General features: G+C 40.2%; 2 protein-coding genes and 1 long non-coding RNA gene across 13 annotated transcripts in view; all 3 read left to right on the top strand.

Moving 5' to 3' along the window:
- kazna (kazrin, periplakin interacting protein a) overlaps positions 1 to 14250 on the top strand; it is a 228083-nt gene extending 213833 nt beyond the window's left edge. For 6 of the 11 annotated variants that reach the window (XM_023274358.3, XM_023274357.3, XM_023274361.3 and 3 more), the window contains 9 exons: positions 23 to 159; positions 528 to 651; positions 6064 to 6272; positions 6349 to 6467; positions 8594 to 8825; positions 9359 to 9460; positions 10101 to 10267; positions 11357 to 11498; positions 13315 to 14250. In XM_023274358.3, the coding sequence (XP_023130126.2) occupies positions 23 to 159; positions 528 to 651; positions 6064 to 6272; positions 6349 to 6467; positions 8594 to 8825; positions 9359 to 9460; positions 10101 to 10267; positions 11357 to 11498; positions 13315 to 13473 (1391 nt within the window). In that variant the 3' untranslated portion in view covers positions 13474 to 14250. Of the gene's footprint in view, positions 1 to 22; positions 160 to 527; positions 3113 to 6063; positions 6273 to 6348; positions 6468 to 8593; positions 8826 to 9358; positions 9461 to 10100; positions 10268 to 11356; positions 11499 to 13314 lie in introns of those variants that run through there. The other 5 variants (XM_023274359.3, XR_004847692.2, XR_004847691.2 and 2 more) reach the window with 5 other exon arrangements.
- A 1057-nt stretch (positions 14251 to 15307) lies between these two features.
- Positions 15308 to 16855, top strand: LOC118470580 (PWWP domain-containing DNA repair factor 3B-like). The gene is made up of 3 exons (XM_035950036.2): positions 15308 to 15741; positions 15912 to 16100; positions 16281 to 16855. Exons 1-3 carry the CDS (start codon positions 15655 to 15657, stop codon positions 16371 to 16373), a joined length of 369 nt encoding a protein of 122 aa, XP_035805929.1. The 5' UTR covers positions 15308 to 15654; the 3' UTR covers positions 16374 to 16855.
- A 419-nt stretch (positions 16856 to 17274) lies between these two features.
- On the top strand, positions 17275 to 19900 carry LOC129349435 (uncharacterized). The gene is made up of 2 exons (XR_008602437.1): positions 17275 to 18730; positions 19405 to 19900. It is a non-coding gene; the product is annotated as an uncharacterized LOC129349435 (long non-coding RNA).
- Positions 19901 to 20756: the final 856 nt, after the last annotated feature.

Raw genomic sequence — 20756 nt, forward strand, 5'->3', positions numbered from 1 at the left:
TTTTCCCTCTCATCCCGTTTAGTGGCTGCCGTGCGGGTGAGCCCGTGTCACTCGCGTCAGCCTTCCATCATCTCCGACGCCTCTGCTGTGGAGGGAGACCGGTCATCCACACCCAGCGACATCAACTCACCACGCCATCGGACTCACTCCCTTTGCAATGTAAGAGCTGCCCACCATCGCACCCTCACAAGAAACCGCCTCCTGTGTAGCTAACTGCCCCGCTGCCTGGCCGCTGTCGTCTCCTTCCGCCATCGTTCTGGCTGAATTCATGTTTGCCCCATGCCTTCTGTTGTGTACTCACTCTGCAGCAGTGACTGGAATTTATGTGAAAACTTGAATAAGCGCATGCCTGGCAGCATGTCAAGTGTCACTTCCCCTTTGTGCTGTGATCTTTATCTTGTGGTCTTTATCGCCCACTCTGCACCCCTTCACTGACTCCTCTGCTCTCGCTTCTCTCTGTTCCTTCGCCCATCTCTTCATCTTCCTCTTCCCTCTGTTCTGTCTCTCCACTCTCTCTCTTCCTGCAGTCCCTAGAAGATCTGGAGGAGGCGAAGCGTAAGAAGAAGAAAGAGAAGATGGGGCTGGGCTCTCTGTCGCGTGTCTTCGCCCGAGGAAAGCAGCGCAAGTCCCTCGACCCTGGTTTGTTTGATGGTACTTCAACACCTGATTATTACATAGAGGAGGATGCAGACTGGTAAAGCACACATGTCCCAGTCAACCACCCGGAGAGCCTTTTGTGGCAATTATCAGAAGACGACATTGTGTTGAAGTGCGCATGTATGAGAGGATGGGTGTGTGTTCGATGTCAGTGTGTACAGATACTGTATAATATCGTGTGTGCCTGTGTAGTCTCACATGCATGCATACCGATGTGTGTATGCGTGTGAGAGCGTGTGCATGTGTGTGTCACCCATGGTCAGAGGCCATGTCAGAAGCCGGAGGCGCATCTTGCTTCGCTGAAGTGTAAACCTTAACGAGCAAATTGCACCTGCATGTATGTACAGATGTGTAAATAGCGTGGAGAGTAACACAGCGACAACGTGGACATGTTCTATTGTATCCGCCCTCCAAAACAGCTGTGTTATCGGATCTTTTAATTGTTCTTTACATTTTGACTTTTTGTTTTCACTCAACTGGAAACTTGAAGGACTGCTGTACTTGTAAATAACAACAGTTGATGTGCACTTTGTGCGTGTAAATGTCTCCTTGTCCTGAATGCCTTTTGTTATTTTTGACATGTACTCCCCCCTCCTCCCACTACCTTTTAACTTAAAACTCCTCCTGTTTATTGTCCTGCTTGGTCCATCCCCTTCTTCCACACTGCCACGATGAGAACAGTTTCCTGTAGGCAACATGCAGACTCCTCAAATCCACTCAACACAATTCGGTTGTCGGTTAACACATCCCTCAACCGCCAAAAAAAAAAAAAAAAATCTGTGCAGAAGCACTCCTTGATGTTGACTCAAAGAGACTTCAAAGAAGCTGCTAAGCGAGGACTGAACCTTCCATGTTGTTCCACAGCATCATGACGCCAAACAGGAAATGTCAGACGTACATGCCTAAGGTACATGTGTGACATGCATGCACATAGTCCCAGTCCCCGAATGCATGTTCAGCTAAACCCTGCTAAAAGAGAAATGTCTCTCCCTGGGTATGTTGTCAACAAGGTGAGAAACTGTCTGTTCGAAACAACAAAAGAGAGGTCAGTTACTGATTTCATGATGTTTATTCATGATTTCCTCCATTTTAAATGAAGTGATTAAATTTTCAAACTTGACCCTCTGTTACGCAAAAATAAAAACAGCTCTGATTAATGTTTAAGAGCTGAACATCCCAAACTGAACATAGTTTAGTTTTATTCTGCACCTACGAGGCTCTTTATGCAAAATTACATTCGATATAGTAAAGGTCAGCAAAGTCACCAAACCCAGCACTGCATTTTGAATCTTTAATTATTCTGCTTATTCATGAGGCTTTGTGACATTTCCTCTCTGCTGGACCTCACAGCTGCTCATAGCTGTTGTTATAACAACACCGCACTGGGAGTAGGATTCTTCTGTGGAAAGTTAGTCGGAACATCAGTTATTCTTACAGAGCAGATTTTAGCCTGTAGTCAAGGCTTTTAAAGACGTCTTGAATTAAAGTTATTTTACCAGATAACCAGAACTTCAATTAAGAGGTGCAGACTACTATAACATGCCCGAGTGCCAACTTTGAAGGTTAAAAATCCAGATTTAAGCGTGCTAATCAAGCAAATCCATAACTTCTCCCGTGACCCTGAGAACTCACGGAAAAAATTCTGATGCTGAGTTCAGGACATCGCTGAATGAAAGCAATTAACTTCGTGCTAAAGGTTAATAGCGTTTCTTTTTTCAAGCACAAGACATTGGAATTTTTTCATCCATTCACTGGATTGAGTCGGAGTCTGCACGAACCCCCCCAGGAAATCTTCTCTCTCACCGATATTAAACTAACACTGGGTATTTGTTGGCCTCACCTGAAACACTATAGAGTTCCAGATTACATTAGAGCTGTATTTAACCGCAGCGCTTGCCAAAGGAGCACCCATGTAAGCAGCGAGGAGATTATCTTTTAACCTTTAGCACAGCCTACATTTAGGCTCACGGACTTAATCACTGCGGTAATTCAAATATGAGTCACCATGCATTAAAGTGTATAGCAACAATAGCTCAACCAGCTTATTTCATCAAACATTCAGAGAAAGATGTAAGAAAATCTAGGCTTTTTTTCATTTAATCAACTTTTATGATCCTCTGCTGATGGTGGAGATAACATATCAAATGAAAAATATTATATCACTTTATGTTTTGAGCCACGGTCTCTCTGTTTTTTTTTCTTATTTTTCCGCAGATGTTTTCTTTTTGTAAATGAGATAACATTACAGAAATTAAATTAATATTATTATGAAAAGAGTTTTATTTAAAGTTCAAAAGATGTAGGCGACAGTGGAGGACTTCTATTCCGAAGCCCTGAGATGTTTTAGAAGAAGTGGATAGTAGCAAACTTTTACAGGCATGGCAACAAAGTTACGCTCAAAAGAACTAAATGAGAAAATTAAGAGTTATTTTGAAATAAAATAAATAACGCTGAATTTCCATGTGGCTGTCCTCTCTTTCCCTGTGTTTGTGTGTCTTGTAAGTGTCCGTTTGTTGTGGTATGACTCTAATCCTGACTCGTCCTTTACGCTGGGGGGGCTGCCATTTTTAACATATGCGGTAGCTTCCCTCAGCCCTGCAAGTCCATCTGTGAGAGGATTGCAATCCAAAAGCTTCCAAATGGCCTCCTTTCCTCTCTCCGTATTCATACCAGAGAGCATTTCTTCCTCTTGTGTTGTATTGGAATCGATAATCAGAAAACAAGCAGCGGAGAGGGGAGATGAAGCCATGTCAGATTGCTGGAACGGAGCTCATATGTGTCAGCACAATGTGTCAATAACGTTCTGCTTTGATTTGACCCCTGACCTCTAACACCAACCCCTCCTGTCTGACCTCCATCGGACTCTCAACACAGTGAAGCGACCCACGAAGCAATCAATCAGACTCAGTAGGACCAAGGTACAGCGGTTCCAGTTGCTTTTCAAAAGAAAAAAAAAGAAAATGCTGGGTTGCAAACTGTGTCTGCAGATGCCTTCTAACTCTCAGACAGCATCACAAAACGACCTTGGAGTCAAGCACTTCTTCAAGTTCTAGTGAACCATCTGAAAACAATTAAGTGCCTCTACATAAAGCAAGAATTCGAGGGCAACTGCAGGTTGTTTTTTTTTCTTCTATACTCCAATAACATCCGTCTGAGCTCAAGTCTCTCCCTTGAACTTTCGGTTCTACTTACATCAACACAGACGTCAGCGTTGACTTCACCGTTTCTCACATTTACCACATATCTCAGCAACAATGAGTGCAGCTAAAGGAATGTCGAAGCATTCTGGGAAATACGCTTATTCACTTTCCTTTCGAGAGCTGATATGACTCTAAAAATGAACGCTAAATACCATATAAAGCTGCAACAAGGAGCAATTAGCATAGCATAGGATTGACTATAGCTTCATATTAACTCAATAATCTGGTTAAAGGTGTCAATCTTCTCATCTGAGGCTCAGTAAGAAGGCAAATAAGCAAATATCCAAAATGTCAAATTACTCTTTCAGATTTGAATAAAATTCAAGTTTTAGCCACTTCATTAACTCGGCACAAAGACTGGAAACAGACTGGATGTACCTTCATATTTATCATATATACCAGGGGTGTCAAACATGCGGCCCACGGACAAGAACCGGCCCCCACATCAGAAATGCTGCTGTGTTGCATCAATAATTTCCAAAGTTTTTGACAGTTTAAACAAAGCAGCATCTTCTGTCTTGAGTAAAATGTAATTTACAAAACAGAACAATCCATCATGGTGTTCACAGAACACATCAACATTCAGGAGCTCAGATAAAACGCACCAAACTATTCCGTAGTAAAACAGCTCAATAGCTGTGGGGTGTTCTTCTGACCTCTCGGCTTCCACTGGGCTTTCTCTGTTAGGACTTACTAGGAGTGGAAAACAGACCTCGTATATGGACGACTGCATTTCTGGCCAAGGAGCAGATTTATTCAGCTTAAAATGAATTGCTCTCAGAAGGGCACTTAGATGTGCACCGCCAGTTTATACATTGCTCTTAGGAGGGCACGTAAAAACCAACAAGCTCGAGATGAATTACTGTAGGCAGGTTTAATAAAAACCTGTTTATTTGGACCTCGCAATCATCCACTCGTGAATCTCCTTTTGAGGAAACACACAATGGCCCAGTGGAGGCTGCCAGAAAAGTAGCGTTTCCATCGACTGCTTACTGGAAATGAAACAGGAGACAGAAACACGGAGGAAACAACAACAAAAAAAACATGTTGATTTATTTTTTGTTCTCTTTTAAACTCGAAGGCCCCAGGCAACATTTCAGTGAATGATGCAGAAAGAGAGCATCATTTCATCCCACATCTTTACTTTTTTTTTCCTCCACTGAAACAACAAATGGATGTGGAGAATGTAGCGACCAACAGGAAGGACAAAGATTCTGCACTGTCCATTAAGAGCGAGCTCTCAGGTGGATGCTTTTATCCAAGGCTCATTAGCTTCCCAGGAGTCCTTACAGTTGCAGCCTTGATGGCTAAAGCTCGTGTGCAGTCAAAGGGGAAGCCAGAGAGTGCCGCTGTATTCTGAGGGCTGGCGTTAAGGTAGAGGCTTTCCGAACGTATTAAACAAGACAGGTGACTTTGAGGTACGTCATTTTTGTTATCGGAGGAAAAAGAACAGCCAGGGGTGAGGATGCTTCAAGCAGAATGACAATGAAGGAAGTATATGATGCTACACCAGCTGCTGAATCCACATTTAGTCTCATGTTGCCACCTGCTGGTTTTGACTGTAAAATTGCACACAATACTGAAATCTCGGCCTGATTACTCCTCCAGACATTGATGATGAGAAAAAATGTAAACAGGAAATATTTGGATCAACTTAGTGATGTATAAGGTAAGCGGTACAAAACTATAGGGAATCATTTAGGGAGAGAGCATTACAGTTTATGAATTCGATGTGATCATAATGCATTAAAATGTAACATGCTTTTCCTAATTGCATGTGTTTTTTTCCCCCTATCTTCAGAGAGCTTTTTGCTGCAGGCTAATCTAGACAGATGAGTCATGTTAATTCTGCAGCTCAAACAGCTGCCAGTTTAATGGACTTCTTAAGTGAGGAGCTTGTTTATAAAAAGCTGCAACTTTGTTTACAGCATCACTGGCAAACACTTAGCTTGTTGTCGCGCAGCCAAAAGCTTAGGATGTCGTTAAAAGCTTGTTCGTTCCCTTCTGCCCCCCCACTGGGTAGGATTTTATATGAATATGTTTTTTTTAAATATTTCCTGCAGCACACTGACGTTGTGTTTTCTCGTTGCTCACTATACCCACTACGCCACCTCTGCCTTCACTCACAACCTCAACCTGCATCACCCATGTGTCTTAACCCCCGTCCCCTCACCTCACCCACCTCACCTCACCTCACCCCACCCAGACTCAGACAGCCTCTCCAGCCCCACCCGCCACAGCCTCAGCCTGTCGGATGGCTCGGAGGACCAGCTGGACCGCCTCCAGCAGGTGGAGCTGGCCAGGATGACGCCCATGTCCCAGTGGAGGGCGGGAACGGTGCAGGCCTGGCTGGAGGTTGTCATGGCGATGCCCATGTACATCCGCTCCTGCTCAGAAAACGTCAAGAGTGGCAAGGTAAAGGCCCTCACATGATGCAGAAATAATTTGTACTCGCAGTGAATTCTGACTGGTCCGTTGTGGCGTCTTGCAGGTTTTACTGGGACTCACTGATGAAGACCTGGAGCTGGGTTTAGGTGTCAGCAGTTTAATGCATCGCCGCAAACTCCGCCTGGCCATTGAAGATTACAGAGATGCTGAGAATGGTAGAGGGTGAGGAAGAGATGCAGAGGATTCCCATAGAAACTGTATATGACATGGTAGTGCAAGAGGGCCATCTGTTGGTGATTCATAGGAAAAACATTCAGCCTACATGATGTAGTGAGGGAGAACATCTTCTAAGTCAGGGGTGTGAAGCTCATTCTAGTTCAGGTTAGTTCCACATTCATCCCAATTTGATCTCCAGTGGGCTGACCCAGTAAAATCACAGCATAATAACCTATCAATAATGACAATTCCAATTATTTAGTGCAAAAAATATACATTCTGAAAATATTCACATTTAAGGAATTATCTTTTTACAAAACATTATGAACAACCTGAAAATTGTTAAGAAAAATAAATTCAGTTTCAACAGCATTATGCCTCAGTTTATCATTTACACATTACAACTTACTACACAAGTTCAACTCGCCCAAATCACAAGAAAAAAAATAAAATCATCTTCTCACTAACCCCTTGTGGTATTTAACTATGCAGCTAGTTTGACTTTAATGTTCCCTGGGTTTTGAAATATTCAGTTTGCCAACCTCAGAGCATTGAAAAAGTGACATCTGAAAAATTGAAAAGCAGCGTGCCTCTCCAGAATCTGTGTCTCTGTTACTCTGGATTATCCACAGACCTTGAAGTGGAGAGTTCTCCTCGGAACTACTTCATATCAAAGAAATTGTCCCTTTGAAAACTGTCAACTGTGACTTCTGTGGACTTTTGCTGTGAAATAGGGAATAGGGACACTTTCTGCAGGGAGATGCATATTTTTCAAATGTTATTTTGACGATTATTTTCATCATACATTAATGTAATGATTAGCTGATTGATTTGTCAATTAATTGTAAAATGGTGAAAAATTTCAACTTAACTTTCATTAGGTCCAGATGAAAGTCTTACTGACAGTCCAAATAGAATAATTCTGTTTTACTCTTTTCTATAATAAAAAACAAAGAAAAGCTGTTAATTTTGCAAACTATGTAATTATTAGACATTTTTAAGTTAAAAAAAAAACAAAAACATTATTAGATTAACAAAACTATCCCAAATCAATGTTCTGGCTCTTGGCTAGTTAATCAGCATGACATTTCAGCTCTGTATCTTTGTTCATGCTTTGAGCAGCTACAGATGTAATACCACACATCTGTATTGTATTGAGATTCTAGCAGATGAAGACTAAGCTTGGGAGCAGCTCAGTTCTTTGAGCTAAATGCTAAAATGTGGATGTTCAGCTGATGTAGTATTTGCCCTCTTAGATTGTTGTGGTAGCATGCTAACAATAGCAAACTAAAAGAAAGCTGTGTTACATAATGGCACCAGGGGGAAATCATGGCAGCATTTAAGTCATTATGATTCATTTTATGGGAAATATGAACTGAATAGCAGTCCATTTACTGGTTGTCAGGACAATACTAACCTCATAGTTTTTCTGGGAAAAAAAAAGTCAGTAGCTTTCACCATCTGAGGACCATGAATGCCTGTTCGATATTTAATGATAAGCCATACAACGACTATCAATATACATCTGGACCAAATAAATAGGACAAGCAAAGCCATACATTTGGTTGCTTTAAAACTATTTTCCCAAGCAATGCAAAAATGAGATTTTTTCTATGTGAGGAACCCTTTAACCCTCCTGTTGTCCTCATTTACAGGTACCAAAAAATGTGGTTTCCTTGTCTGAAAAAAATTCCAAAAATTCAGCAAAAAAATCCCCAATAATTCCTTGAAAGTTTCCCTTAAAAGTTTTATTTTTAAAAAATCCCCCAAATTTGGCAAGAAAATTCTTGTAAATATTTTCAAAAAATGAGTAAAAATCTTCCCAAAAAAGTCCTAAAAGTATCTAAAGTGATTCCATATATATCAGTAAAACTTCTAATATTTTCTTTAAGAACATTCACAAAAAAAATCAACCAAAATCCAGCGAAATTTGCTGGATTTTGGTTGATTGTTCTGTGAATGTTCTTAAGAAAGATTTTTAACATTTCTTTTTTCCACCAAAAAATGTTCAAAGATTTCCCAAAAATGTTGAAAATGTTTTTTTTCTCCACATTTTCAAACTTTAAAATGTGTCAATTTTGACCCGCAGGACAACACGAAGGTTAAATCCACGTTCCACTGTCTGTCTGCAGGCTCTCCAAGGCTGCAGATATGGACCATCACTGGGTGGCCAAAGCCTGGCTGAGCGACGTGGGCTTGCCTCAGTACTCTCAGGCCTTTCACACTCACCTGGTAGATGGACGCATGTTGAACTCTCTGACACGTCGGGACTTGGAGCGTCACCTGAACATCACGAAGAAGTTCCATCAGGTCAGCTTGCTGCTGGGGATAGAACTGCTACATTTACTCAATTTCGACAAAGAGGTAAGCGAGAAACAGTTGAAACTGGTTAAACTCTGCTGCTTGAACACCCCCTTGTGCACTCACTGGCCACTTTATTAGGGACACCTTGCTAGTAAAAGGTTGGACCCCCTTTGCTTTCAGAACTGACTTAATTCTTCGTGGCATCCTTTCAACAAGGTGTTGGAAACATTCCTCAGAGATTTTGGTCCCTGTTGACATGACAGCATCACACTGCTGCAGATTTGTCAGCTGCACATCCATGCTGCAAGTCTCCCATTCCACCACATCCCAAAGGCCTCACAGGATATCTGCACTTTTTCGGACCTTTCTCTGTAAACCCTATAGATGGTTGTGTGTGAAAATCCCAGTAGATCAGCAGCTTCTGAAATACTCAGACCAACAACCATGCCACGTTCAAAGTCACTTAAATCCCCCTTTTCCCCAATTCTGATGCTCGGTTAACAAGCAACTGAACAGGTGTGCCTAATAAAGTGGCCAGTGAGTGTATATTCCCTATCAGTTGTATAAAGTGCGTTTTTTGAAATGGTTTTCAGGCCCTGCAGGCTCGCCGGATACAGTGTGAGCACCAGAATGTGGATCCACTGGTGTGGACGTCTCATCGGGTCATGAAATGGATCAGAGATATTGACCTCAAGGTGGGACTGGGAACAACATATTAACTTAAAGTCACATGTTGACATACAAACTGATCCAGACATAGAGCATCATATCATACAACATATATTTTTTTTCTCCACTGAAATAACAAATGGATTTGTTGAAGCTAACACATTTTTAACCAGTATATATAGTACACAATTAATGAAGATAATGAAGAGATGCATCCCCATCATGCACGTGCTGAATACTGTAAAAACACCATCACGTGGTAAATAGAAGATCCTTTGTTTACTCGCTCCACAGAGTGATAGCAAGCCTTTGTAATTTTACATCAAACCTGGTCCTGGCTGATTACAGCCTTTGTGTTGATGCTCCAATATTAATGTTCCCCGTCGATAACGACCACATTCAGAGTGTGCACAGATAAGGCTGTCTGGACTGACATCCTGTTAATATCCTCAGGAAGTTTGAGTTCTACTGATATCAACAAATGAATCAATAGGCTCTGTGCTTTCAAATCAATTTTAAACATCATTTTGAGAGGCTGATGATTGCAGAATCTTTCCTCCTTAGCCAGTAACATCCACAGGATTATACCAAGAACTTTAGATATGAATGAATGTGTAATGAATGAAAGGGGTGACTATTTGGATTTCTTCCCATTTGCCCACCCAGGAATTTGCTGAGGGTCTCTTAAACAGTGGAGTCCATGGAGCTGTCATGGTGCTAGACCCCACTTTCAACACGGACGCCATGGCAACAGCGCTGGGAATCCCGAGCAACAAGCACATGGTTCGCCGACACCTTGTTGAGGAGATGAAAGCACTGATTGGCCCAGCCAGGTGAGAGGAGACGTTCACAGAGACATCGAGACACACATGTGAAAAGATTCCTTTACCTGAAACAGGTGTCAAACATGCGGCCCGCGGGCCAAAACCAGCCCTCCAGATGGTTCAGTCTGGCCCACAGGACCACTTTGTGAAAAACTAAAATTACAGAGAAGACATTAACTGCTTCTTATAAATTTGCAAAACTATGAATTTAGAATAATTCCTAGATAATGACAAGCTGTTTTCATCTCAAAATAAGATACCAGATTGCTCATTGTTTTTTGGTCATTTTGTGTCTCATTTTTGTAATATTTTGTCTTATTTTTGTTGTCTTTTTGTCTATTTTTGTCTGACTTATGTCATTTGTCTCATGTTTTTGTTTTATTTATTGTTTTTGTGTTTCTTTTTTGTCTCACTTGTGTTTTTTGTTTGATTTTTGCCAATTTATGGTTTGCTTTATTTATTTGTTTGTGTATTGTTTTTGTCGTTTTGTTTCATGCTTTTGTCATTTGTATACTTTGTTAATTTTTTTTGTCGCTTTGTCACTTTGTCAAATTTTTTGTCTCTTTTTTGTTTTGTTTTGTGTCGTTTGTCTCATTTTTTTGTCATTTTGTTTCTCACTTTGTCATTTTGTGTCTCACTTTTGTAATATTTGTCCTGTTTTTGTTGTCTTTTGTCTTTTTAAAAGTAAAATAGCACACTATATCGTTCAGTTCCAGATACATGTGACTAGATGTTTTGTGCCTTTATAGATACCCTGTGATGTGGAAGTTGTAATGTGTAAATGATAAACTGAAGCATAATGTTGTTGAAATTGAATTTATTTTTCTTAAAAAATTTCAGTTTGTTCAAAATGTTTTCTAAAAAGATATTTCCTTAAATGTGAGTATTTTCAGAATGTACTTTTTTGCACTAAATAATTGGAATTGTCATTATTTATAGGTTATTATGCTATGATTTTACTTGAGATCAAATTTGGATGTATGTGGCCCCTGAACTAAGTTGAGTTTGACACCCCTGACCTAAAAGAACCCATCTCTGATAACATGTTATCAGCGTTTGGTTAAAACACTATGTGCTGCTGCTCCCGTCTCCCCGCAGAGCTGATGCCAAACAGGACTACGAGCATTTAGGCCTGGGAACACCACCAACCCTGCTTCGCCAGAACTCCCTGGGCAGACCGCCCAGCTCCACCAGCCGACACACTGATGAAGAGGGCTCGCTGAGGAGGAGGGCTGTCAAAGTGCGAAAAAATTACTGCTCTACAACCCAAGCTGTTGTCCACAATTTCAGCTTGTGTTTGGAAACAAAAATTATACACGGTCACTTTCATGTTACACAACACAGATTTGACACAGACGCAACAGAGCTGTAGCACTAATTAGGCACTGAATGACAAAGTTAGTTTAATGAGGGTGATAAACAGAGCAAGATGCTTTTATTACAGAAAGTATTTCATTAAATAAATTGTCAAGTTTAGAATCTGACTGATACTAGATGTTTAGCGCTGATGCCGATACTGATCTTTCTGATAATATGATATAAAATGATGATGATATTATTCATATGCATCTATATATATATATGAGGAATATGTATATGTAGATAGATATGTATATATATATATAGAGAGAGAGAGAATAGAGTGGTATTGAAGATGAAAATGGATAGGGGTAAGACTTATATACTTACTGACTTGGAACCAATGTATGTCCCAAGCTGGTTCATAGCTTACCATGACAACACTGTTTGGCTCCACACCATCATACTCTGCTACGTGTACTGCGGACAGTGCTTCTGTAGAGTGTTGGAAATAGTGTTAAAACAGCTGAACAAAGCATATGACTCGGACCTAATTACCCCTCTTTATATGCTTTATGTTCTGTACAAAAAAACATATATTCTAGTACTAATATGTGTGACAGGCCAGCCAGTATATCAGCCAGGCTCAACTAAATATCATTAAATTAGAAGAGAACAGAATAGAATAGATTGCCATTTGCACAGGTATATTACAAACAAAACAAAAAAACAGGCCAGAACTGTACAATGCTGACTGAACAATGTCCACATCTAAAATTTTTTTGCACATGGTGATTCTTTTTTTTTTTATTTGACCATAAAAATTCACTATTCTTTTACACACTATTATAGAATAATAATACAGTTACATTGGAATTCTTTGTATGTATCTCGAAGTCAAATTTATAAAAACAAATAAATAAATAAAGGTAAGGAATAAAAGTAAGATAAGCAGCAAAAGTGAAGATATATACAAACATACATTATAACAATAAAATAATAATAAAATACCCTGAGCAGGTATTGTATATATTATGTAGTGTAAAGGAGTAACATTGCAAATGTTGGTTTGTAAATGTAAGTGAATTAATACACAACATATTTACATATTCACCCTAACTAGTTAACTGATGGGAATTTCAAATCAGCTGCATCCATGTGAGAGAATATTGGATTTAAATGTACATTTTACCCTTGACAGAGTTACGTCCATTTTTATTATTATTATTATTATTAGTAGTAGTAGTAGTATTAATAATAATAATAATAATAATAATAATAATAGTAATAATAATAATAATAATAATAATAATAATAATAATAATAATAATAATAATAATAATAATAATAATAATAGTAATAATAATAATAATAATAATAATAATAATAATAATAATAATAATAATAATAATAATAATAACAACAACTTTATTTGTTGAGCAAACTTAAGAACAGTGTTCACAAAGTGCTTTGACAGTTAAAAACAAGACATAAGGAGACAAGTCAGAGCAGTCACTTAAAAAATAGTAAAGTGATAATAAATTAAATTAATAATTAGCTAGATTAGCAATCATAACAAACAAAGGTACTGGGCAGTTTGAAAAATTAAAGAACAAGGTTGAGGGTAAAAGCAAGTCTGTAGAAGTGGCTTCGTTATTAATCATAATTGTTGATTGGTAATTGTTCGTTTTCCATTTGTTTACTTGTTTTGTGAGCCGGTGGTTAACTGTAAACATGAACTTGTGTTTCTGCTCCAGCCTCCAGCAGGGTTCAGCCCTAAAGCTCGCAGCGGACGGGACTTGAGTTGCCATGGCAGCTACGGCTCCCTGCCTCGGGAGGGTCGAGACCACACTCCACCCAGAACCGAGGGAAGCCCGATCCGAGGCTACACCAGCATCGAGGTCACCAACGTGTGATGTCATCAGACTGGGACAAACACCAGTCATTCACTCCATCGCAGCTAAAAACTCCAACATGGACATCTGTGAACATGACATGGGACGGTTATTTTTCTTCTAAAGACGAGCCTTTACAGGACAGATTGCACTTTGTAAAAGAGACAGGATTCTTTTTACAAGTTTCCTGGTTTTAGAAAACTGTGGACATGAATGAGGTGTTTAGGGGGACAGTAATTCTCTCCCCGAACACCAGAATAACAAATGAAGGACTCCAGTAAAATATTTTTCTATTCTTTGTGTGTAAACCAGGACGTGACTTGTCGATTTGTTTCTGTTGACTAGTTGCTGTGAACAGACAGTCTCTTTCTCTAAAAGAAATGAGATTTTGAAACGACTTTGTATTATACAGGGTACTTGATGACAAATTGAAAAAAAAAAACCTTTCTTATCAGTGTAAACTGCTTTTGTTTCATTCGACTCTGCTGTTTGTGATGCCTTGTCAGTGTGGCTGAGGACTAAAAAAACAAAACAAAACAAAAAAGACTTGAACTGAATTTTAAATGGTAGAATATATGTTTGATAGTCATTTTTCATCTTGCACATTTACACTGTTGTATCTAAACAAATGTAGCACCTCTTCTGATGTTTTATACTGTGCAGTAAAGGCAAAAAAATATTTGAACAATGCCAACAAAAGATGACTGCAGAGCTGTATGACTGGGGGAAAAGAAGGCAATGTCATGGAAATGAAAGAGTATTCCTTTTGATGAAATAAAGATGATATCTCAAATACAATCACCCAGTTGCACCCATTTTCAGAAGAAGAATTCCTGAAGGAAAATAGATTTCAACAACATTATGGGTCCGTGTATATTTTGACAATTGGATCTTCCGTTCTGAAACAGGTATTGAAAAACAAAAAAACGAGTGGCTATTTGATTTTCGTTTTAAAATACAAAAATTAAAATTGAAATATAAGACGTTTTTCCTTTTCATAATCAAAAAGGGAGATGTAACCCGGTGGTTACCGAGCCAGAGAAGGGTATGTCTGCAGGGAGGCTGCACCTACAGGGCTGCAGCTACAGGGCTGCAGCTACAGGGCTGCACCTACAGGGCTGCAGCTACAGGGCTGCACCTACAGGGCTGCAGCTACAGGGCTGCACCTACAGGGCTGCACCTACAGGGCTGCAGCTACAGGGCTGCACCTACAGGGCTGCAGCGACAGGGCTGCACCTACAGGGCTGCACATACAGGGCTGCAGCTACAGGGCTGCACATACAGGGCTGCAGCTACAGGGCTGCAGCTACAGGGCTGCACCTACAGGGCTGCAGCTACAGGGCTGCACCTACAGGGCTGCAGCTACAGGGCTGCACATACAGGGCTGCAGCTACAGGGCTGCAGCTACAGGGCTGCAGCTACAGGGCTGCACCTACAGGGCTGCAGCTACAGGGCTGCAGCTACAGGGCTGCACCTACAGGGCTGCAGCTACAGGGCTGCACCTACAGGGCTGCAGCTACAGGGCTGACCTACAGGGCTGCACATACAGGGCTGCAGCTACAGGGCTGCACCTACAGGGCTGCAGCTACAGGGCTGCAGCTACAGGGCTGCACCTACAGGGGTGCACCTACAGGGCTGCACCTACAGGGCTGCAGCTACAGGGCTGCAGCTACAGGGCTGCACATACAGGGCTGCAGCTACAGGGCTGCAGCTACAGGGCTGCAGCTACAGGGCTGCAGCTACAGGGCTGCACCTACAGGGCTGCACCTACAGGGCTGCAGCTACAGGGCTGCACCTACAGGGCTGCAGCTACAGGGCTGTACACTTCCTTTGAGTTTAGAGCACTTTTTATAGACAGCGCCACCTACCGCAATAGATGATCACTAAAGTGCACAATTTACGTTTTAAATTGATGATTTCACTCAAAATATACTTACAAGACAAAAGGCTTATTCAGGAAGAATTCCCCGTTCATTTAGACTGTGGATGGCAGTCTTTGTCCAGAGTATTTGTGCATGGCATTTTTTCACCAGTGTATTAGCTTTTTCCCATTATTTATCTTAGATGAATTTTGTTGTTCGAAAGGTACGGCCAGAGGTTTGCTTTCTGGACTAATGAAGCCAGAACCTGCTCCAGGGAACCCTGAAGCCTATTTACAGAGTACCAAGGCGGGGTGCCGTCACTGATGACGTTACGCTCCATATGCAGGCTGTCACTGAACGCACTGCAAAGGAAACCAGACTGGTGGACTTCATTATCCAGTCAAAGGGAGCTGAGCAGCATTTGGTGGTACTTTGAAAATGTTCCTGTTTTCTCGTCATTGCAGACTGACTCAGAAAAGATTCACTTAGGGTCTTTGTTAGTAATATTATCAGCGGACAGAACACTTTTTGGCTGTGTTTCAAAAGAATACCTGAATTCCAGAAATTCATTCTTTCTGTACTTTGGTTTGCCTTCAGGATGTACTTAGTGGCAAACGCTCTACTTGGATTCATCAGAAGTCTTGTTGCCAGATGCCTCTCTACCTGGATAGTGAGGAACAACACGACAAGCTTGTTGCATTCTTAAAGACTGTACTCCACAGAGGACCAACACAACTGAGCTTCACAGATGAAGTGCTGTTCATCTGTCATGTTCTCTTTCCAGAGGTAGGCTTTGCCATGTAATATAATTATCCATGTCTGTGCTCCTGCACTTTTATAGGCTAAATAAATAGCACACCTTTCATGGCGGTATTTGTGTATGTGCCTGTCTAGCATGACTTGCTCTGCTGTAAAATGGTATATGTAAATTATATTGTTTAAAAATGAACCGTTTTCTTTTGGCAGACCATCATATATGGCCTGTCTATGCAGGACAATCTGTCCCTGCAGGAAGCTGAGCAGGTCTTCTTCAGTGGTCCAGCTTACCATCAAAGGTAAGGGTAAAGGATGGATTTTTTAAAATTTACACAATGCACTAAAATGTTTTTGTTTTTTAACTGTTTACTAATACAAGTAGTTGCCACCTTCGTTAAAGCGTACCAATGTTTGTGAATGTATCCTTTTTAAGTGTTACCAGTATTTCTGTCAAGCCTGTAGTGATAATGTAGTCTGACTCTTTCAGTGAAGTGGAGGAATTTTGTAGACGGATTAAAAAAGACCTGAAGAAAGAAGGCAGACTGTTCGGTTGATAAGTGGTGCTCATTTCAAAAGGAGGTGTATTGGCATGAAAAGTTAAAAATAAAATCCATTTTACCAAAGTAAATAAGTGAAATATGTACAGTGTATCAGATATATCAGTGCTATATCGACTTATGCTTATTAATTTCTATCTGTGTGTCTCTATCAGGAGGAAGTGAGATCAGAGGTTTTGCAGCGGGAGCTATAGACTTCACTTACTTGTGTGTGTGTGTGTGTGTGTGTGTGTGTGTGTGTGTGTGTGTGTGTGTGCGTGTGTGTGCGTGTGTGCGCGTGTGTGCGCGTGTGTGCGCGTGTGTGTTCAGCTTTTATTTTTATTTCATATTATTGTGTAATATATATATATATATATATATATATATATATATATATATATATATATATATATATATATATATATGTCTTCAGAGTTGTCCTTGTGTTAGTAGTAGTACTTTGTGTTGAATACTTGGTGTGTTCCTGAAAGTGCAGCCTCCAGCTATGTAGAAAAACTTACAGGGGTTAAAATGAACGGGGAATTCTTCTTGAATAAGCCTTTTGTCTTGTAAGTATATTTTGAGTGAAATCAATTTAAAACGTAAATTGTGCACTTTAGTGATCATCTATTGCGGTAGGTGGCGCTGTCTGTAAAAAGTGCTCTAAACTTAAAGGAAGTGTACAGCCCTGTAGCTGCAGCCCTGTAGGTGCAGACACATACTATTTGGGGGGGGGTTTCAATGGGCACACTTTCTCTGTAAGAGTCACAACAGTAAGCTCTGCTTTACGGTTGTAGAGCAGAAGACATGGCAGAGCTGTAGCCAGTCTCTACTAGCCGTCTTTCACATCAAGTCACCACTTATATTTGTTCCTGCTAGCGGAGAGTGGACCGAGAGGCTAGCTAGCGATCTGCTAACATTGTGAAGTGCACCGTGCGGGTGGACCAGAGTCAGGCAGAGACCGCTGTGCCCCAGGACTGGTCGCCAGCCATCACCCAGGTCTGCTCGTGGACAACTTGAGTATCAGAAACAAAACCTTTTCTTTCTATAGAGCTCTATAGTATTTTTTTTGGGGGGGGGGGGGGGGTGGTACCCAAATTTTGTTTCCTTTGCTGACAATTTTTTTTTTTTTTTTGGATTCGGAAATGCCAAATTGTGGATCACCACAATTTGTTGAGAGGAGTAACTGTTCATTAACTTAGAGTAAAAGGACTGATTTACTTTTGATAAACATTGAAAAGAGACATTTTACAAGGTTCTGAGTTGGGATATTTCTTTTATGTTGTTGGCCACCATTTGTGTTGCAGGACTAAGTCATATTATTTATATCGAAGCTGAAGAGAGTTTATTTTATTATTATTGTTAATATTTTTTTGTTGTTTGTGTGCGTGTGTCACTAACATGAAAGAACATAATTTGAGCTAAACAAACAGACACTGACTTAAAGGGAAGGTACGTTTCAGTCCATAAAATCTTTTACTTTATTTTATTGAACTTAGGCAGCATACCACTGCCAGACCCAGAATAAATTCCTACTGAGTACATTTGCACCTGATCTCATCTTTGTTTGTTATTGAAAGAGGGGCAAATTGATACTTGGTTACAGATATACGAAATTTTTAAAATGCTTTGATTTTCATTTTATATTTTCAATAACAAGAGAATAAATTCAGTAAGAGAGAGAAACGAAAAAAGGTCCGTTTTTTCATTTTCTGAGACCGGAAGTGGTCATCAGCAAGCGTGGAGCCAAACAGAGTACGGTGCATAGACTGGATAGAATTTTTTTTGTTAGTTTTCATGGTCAAAATGAGACATCAGGTGGCCGATCTTAAAATAAATCAATATTGATTTTTATAGAGCGTTAAAGTTTTGCGAAGCCAGGGGGCGGGACTACTTGATTGACAGTCTGGTCTGGAATGATTGACAGGATCCTATGAAGGAGGCAGCAGGGACTCTGTTCTCCTCGTTTGGATTAATTCTGATATAATAACTGTTGGTTTATTTATCGGTGCAGCAGCAGAACCTTTTCCACAGACAGTTTTCCTGCCTGTTGGCTTGTTTTAACCAGTTTTCGACCTTCAGCTGATTCTACCAGCAGACACTGAAAGGACTCTTGATTGTTCGGTAAGTTAATGTTTATTTTCTTATTGGTGCCGCTTTTAATGCACTTTATATGCAGCTTTAGTGTCAGATATAATGTGTGCCATGCACTCCAGATGTTGATGGAGTTTATTTCTGTGTGTGTTGACCAGATATGTCGTCTCAAAAATGCCATAGGATAATACTTCATTGCACAAGTAAAAGTATAGTAATTTTTAAAACTCTTCAAATTCTTATAATATGTTGCTAAAAAAGTAAAACAAAAAAAACATCATCTTAATATGTCAATTTAAAAAGCCTATAGTATAGCATGTCGCTCTAAAAACGTCATAGTATAGCCTTTATTCCACAAAACGTTGTTTTGTCCTGGCTGTCTGAAGTAGGTGAGGAGCAACACAAAAACAGTCCAAACGCTGGTTTCCAGAGGGTTAGACGAGAATTTATTTGAAAGAGTAAGTTTACAACAACACAACATGTGAGGGGTTTAAAAACAAATGTGTGTTAGTAAAATAAACAAAACTAAAAGTGAACTTCACATTGACATTGATGGGCATTCCAACCAGGAAAAAAGTAAAAGATAATCAGTAGGAAAACAACCTCTTACTGTTCACCTCTTAAAACCCAAAAACACACCGCAGTAGCAGCCTAAACTAAAACTACCAATGGGTTCCCTGTTTTCCTTTGTGAACAATTCAAAGGTCCCTCTCTATCTCCCCACACATCCACCAACCACTGGAACACATCTCCAAAGTTCTGCTGGACCAGCTCAGCTTCCCCTCAGAAGAAGTGCCGCCACCTGCCAGATGAAGGAGCCTTTTGAGAGGCAGCTGGCATCGTGATTGGACTGTACTTTGGTCTGTTCCAATCCAGCTTCAGCTCCAGAGACGGCAGGCGGGACGAGTCAACGGAGGCCTGGTGGATGAAGGCATGTAGCTGAGTACAATCCAGAAAACAACAGAGGAGGAGTGCAGCAGCCAGAACAAGCAGAGTAGCATCGTATGTCTCTTAGAAAACATCATAGTATAGCCTTTGCTATGAAAAAACGCCATCATATACATCATATATTGTACAAATAACAAGTCAAAGGAAAGAGACATCAACTGTAGAATTGTAGTAATTGTGGGCTGACTGATTTACTGATTAGCAGCATTTTATTTTTTACTGATTTACGGTAATAAATACATTTAAAAATGGCGCTACTTTGGCTCTGAACCTTTATCTACCTGTGGTCGCTCTGTCTTCTGGAGTGATTTGATTGGTTATACGTCATGAATAAAACTCCTTTAACTTAACATTTGTAAACAAAACAAAAACGTATCAACAAAGTTTTCTGTTAGAGTTTGTGTTCTTCTAAGTTTAACTCCAAGATTTTAAATACTTTCATTGACTGCAAATGAATATCTACTCCAAATGTCTCATTAATAATCATTATCAGCCTTAAAAACCCACAAAACACCTCTCTATACTGGACCACACTTAGTACAGTCCGGTTCCCCCTTCTATAAATCTGCTTGGAATCTTCCACTTCCTGTTTGTCAAAGTGGCCTTCTACCTGGACAGGTTTTGTTGGAGCTCATGCAACAAACATTTTGGGTAACTGCACTTTAATATGGATGGATGACACTGAATTAGAGTCTGTTTTAATGAGACTGAGTTAAGATGTGTAGCTCTGTCATTAAATAGGAAATTATTTCTCAGAATTCACAGAGAAAAGTCTGAAATGTTTGCTAGGTTAGCGTCCCACATGTTCTTTGGCTCAGCTAAAGCTAACTCTCTCCAACTTGTGGATCTCTTGAGTTGCTTGTTGTTAAAATATCTTGCTAGAGGTGCTGAAGCTCAGAAAGTCTGAGATGTTTGTTCAAAATAAGCTCATTCTCAAGTCTTATCTGAACTGTCCTCTTTTGTTTGAACTTTCCCTAAACCTAGGAGTTAATGACAGAGCAACACATCCAGACTCAGTCTCATTTATGTAGAGATTAAACTTCAGTGTCATTCATTGATGTTAAAGTGCAGTTTTTCTGATGTTTGTTGCACATGCTCCCGACCAAAG

The sequence above is a fragment of the Amphiprion ocellaris genome, chromosome 8, assembly GCF_022539595.1.
Source record: "Amphiprion ocellaris isolate individual 3 ecotype Okinawa chromosome 8, ASM2253959v1, whole genome shotgun sequence".
Classification (NCBI taxonomy): Eukaryota; Metazoa; Chordata; class Actinopteri; family Pomacentridae; genus Amphiprion; species Amphiprion ocellaris.